Source organism: Nanorana parkeri, unplaced genomic scaffold (genome assembly GCF_000935625.1).
Source record: "Nanorana parkeri isolate BGI_ZX_2015 unplaced genomic scaffold, ASM93562v1 scaffold1183, whole genome shotgun sequence".
Lineage (NCBI taxonomy): Eukaryota > Metazoa > Chordata > Amphibia > Anura > Dicroglossidae > Nanorana > Nanorana parkeri.
This window is the reverse complement of record NW_017307451.1, coordinates 153,629-156,764: the sequence shown is the minus strand read 5'-3', so window position 1 is coordinate 156,764 and position 3,136 is coordinate 153,629. Positions and strand designations below refer to the sequence as shown.

Here is a 3,136-nt window from a genome sequence, read left to right as displayed (position 1 = left end):
ATGTGGGGTGTGTTTTTGCTTATATGTGGGGGGGGGGGGGGGGGTTGCTTTGGTTGGTGGTTACAAGCAGCACTCCTATACCGGGCCCGGGCTCCATCAAGACCGCAGGGGGGCAAAAGCCGGCACGGGATGCTTCTAGGGAAGGAGGATGGTCCTGCCCACTTGCCATAGTAACCAGTTAATGGACAGGCTCCTTCCCTCCCTCTCTAAAGGTGTGTGGGCCCCATTCAGTGAAGGAGGAGAGGAGCCTGCCCATGGACTAGTTACCAAGGCGAGTGGACGGGACCGACAGCTAGGCAGGCCACTCAGGATCCCGCCTACTAATGTTTAACCTCCGCCCCCACACTGCTCACAGTCCTTGGTGTCTCATTCAGCAGTAGCTGGAGTCCTGCCATGAGGTAAGCTGCACAAGGTGTGCAGCTTAGATTAAAGGGGGTGCACAGTGTAAGACGAAGTATTGAAAAGTGTGCCGAAGTTAACAGTGTTGGATGCAGAGGGTTAACTTCTTCACCCTCTGCATCCATCTTCCTACACTGCTCACTTCTGCACCCCTGCCATAGGTGGTGCAAGTGAGCAGAGTAGGAATAGGGTTGCAAGGGGTGTAGAGGTGAGCAGAGAGGGTGCAGAGGTGAGCAGTGTAGGAAGAGGGATGCAGAGAAGGAACAGGGATGCATGGGTATGCAGTGGTGAGCAGAAAAGGAAGAGGGGTGCAGGAGTGGGCAAAGCAATGAGGGATGCGCAGGGAGTGCAGTTGCAATCAGTGTTGGAACAGGGGTGCAGAGGTGAGCAGTTCTAAAAGAAGGTTGCTGATAGTGCAGTGGTAACCCGTGCTGGAAATGAGGAGCAGAGGTTAACCCGGGTGCGGGGGGAAGAGTCTGTGCTCATGGTGTCTTGGAAGCTGGGTGTCAGACTATTTGGAGACACCAGTGTCAAATCTACACCTGCAGCAGTTGAGCAATTACACAAAGTCCAGAAGCTGCGCAGAGACCGGGGGAGTCAGTGACAGCATGGTAGAGTGGAGGAGACCTGCACTGAAGGACACATGTAGCACTGCATGCAATGAACAGATGTGTCACCTACCTAGTGCCCGTCAATACAAACTAGTAGTCCCATCACTGGAGCCATTTTTAAAAATTTATTTTATTGTTTATCCGATTAACCGATTAATCGAACTTAATAATCAGCTAACTAATCGATTTTGAAAATAATCGTTAGCTGCAGCTCTACCGCTATATACGTCTATCAATCTACCTCGTAATGATAGCATAACTGCAAGGTAGATCAACAGACATACATGGCAGGCACTAGGCAGGCGAAAAAAAGTGTATGCTCAAACAATATATGTATGAGAATACATATTTTACTTTCCCATGCGTTTTTATTATATAAATAAAAGCATGGGAATGCAGAACATGTATTTCCATACTTTACTGTATCTTCAATGGGCTGCCTTAAAGTGGAAGTAAAGTGTGTTTAAAAAAAAAGAAAATTCTAGTTTGCCTGCACATTAGAGCTTGATGCAGCATTTCACTGTGCGCGGCTTAGTTGGGAGGGGGCCCCTGTCAGGTAGGGTGTATGGTGCTTTAATGGAGGCCCTGTATATGCTGATTATAGAGAACCTGCCTACTGGAGTCACCAATGCTATTTAGATAATGGTTGGAATATTGTGCAGATTGGCGAATAAGAATTATAAGCCATCTTTGTTGTTTTTACAACTTAAAAGTTATACACATGCTACCTGTGGAGATTGTATAAGTTTACTCCTGAGTAGAGAAAAGGAGCTTGGAAAACTATAGTGTGTTTTCTACTTCCATGGTGCGCTACACACTCTATTAGGGTCTGTTAAGACCACAAAGTGGTTTTATGTAAAAAATAAATAAATCTTTATTTACAATGGTAAGGCCAAAAAGGTGAGTTTTTTAGCCACGTTAATACTAAATATTGCATTTGACTATTTTGTAATCTTTCTATAGTCACTTCTATACATTGGTTTTCAGCTTGAGCTCAAATTTACACACGAGTAAATGATTCAAATCAGTGACTGATCCCTTATCACAGAACTCTGTAGTTGAAGTTAAACAAAAGGATGCTGCAAGGCTGCTTTTGCTGTGCTGTCTTTTTTTTAGCTAACCCTCTGTGCTCTGGGAATTTATTTATTACAGGTATTTCTATAGTGCCGACAATGTATGTAGCACATAACATACTGCACATTCACATCACTCCCCTCCCAGCTCTCAAGGAGCTTACTGGTCCCTATTGCACATACACACATGGCCAATTTAGACAGGAGCAAATTAACCTTCCAGCATGTCTGGTGTGGGAGGAAACCGGAGTGCCCGGAGAAATCCCATGCAAGCACAGGGAATCCCTTTTTATGAGTTTAAGTTTTGAAGTACAAAGTATACAATTAACAGTCAGGAATAGTTGTGTTAAAAAGCAACACTTCGCCCGTACAGTGGGTGGCATATAAGAGAGGCAGAAAGGAAGGAGGAAGGTTGGAAGAGGACCAGTTGCAAGAGAATGAGTTTATTTTTTAAAAACTTGTTTAAATAAAATTGATTCAGAACCTGTGTAGTTCCCTTTATAGTGCGAAGTCTTTTTAACACTTGTTTACTTAAACAATATTTTTGTTACAGAATGGAGGGACGCCATTACTGTATGCAGTAAGAGGGAATCATGTGAAATCTGTGGAGGTGTTGCTAGGTAATAACTTTTTTTTCTTCAAATTCTTTAACTTAATTATTCCTATTGGTTTTAGAGGGGTTATTTGTTTTTAGAGGGAAAGGGTACATGGGCAGGAATAAATGGCAACATCCTTTTCTACAATGTGGCAGTTTTGTTTCATGTCTGAAAAACAAATGTATAGGAAAGCAACAATTCACATTGTAACAATGTAATGCTCTAAACTAACAAAGTATAGGGTGGTATACAGCAGTGGTCCCCAACCCCCGGTCCGCGGATCAAATGGTACCGGTCCGGTTCTGCAATATGGGGCAGTGCAGGGTCCCGGTGTTCGAACACCGGGGCCCCGCACTGCCGACGGGCTTCACAGTGAGGGGGCGGGTCCTGTGACTCACCTCCCCTCCCGGCCGCGTCCATAGTAACAGGAGGCGGGAGGGGAGGTGAGTCACAGGAG

General features: G+C 45.0%; 1 protein-coding gene across 3 annotated transcripts in view; it reads left to right on the top strand.

Moving 5' to 3' along the window:
* RFXANK (regulatory factor X associated ankyrin containing protein) overlaps window positions 1-3,136 on the top strand; it is a 22,188-nt gene that overhangs the window by 12,388 nt on the left and 6,664 nt on the right. For all 3 annotated transcript variants that reach the window (XM_018568418.1, XM_018568415.1, XM_018568416.1), the window contains exon 7: window positions 2,637-2,703. In XM_018568418.1, the coding sequence (XP_018423920.1) occupies window positions 2,637-2,703 (67 nt within the window). The remainder of the gene's footprint in view (window positions 1-2,636; window positions 2,704-3,136) is intronic.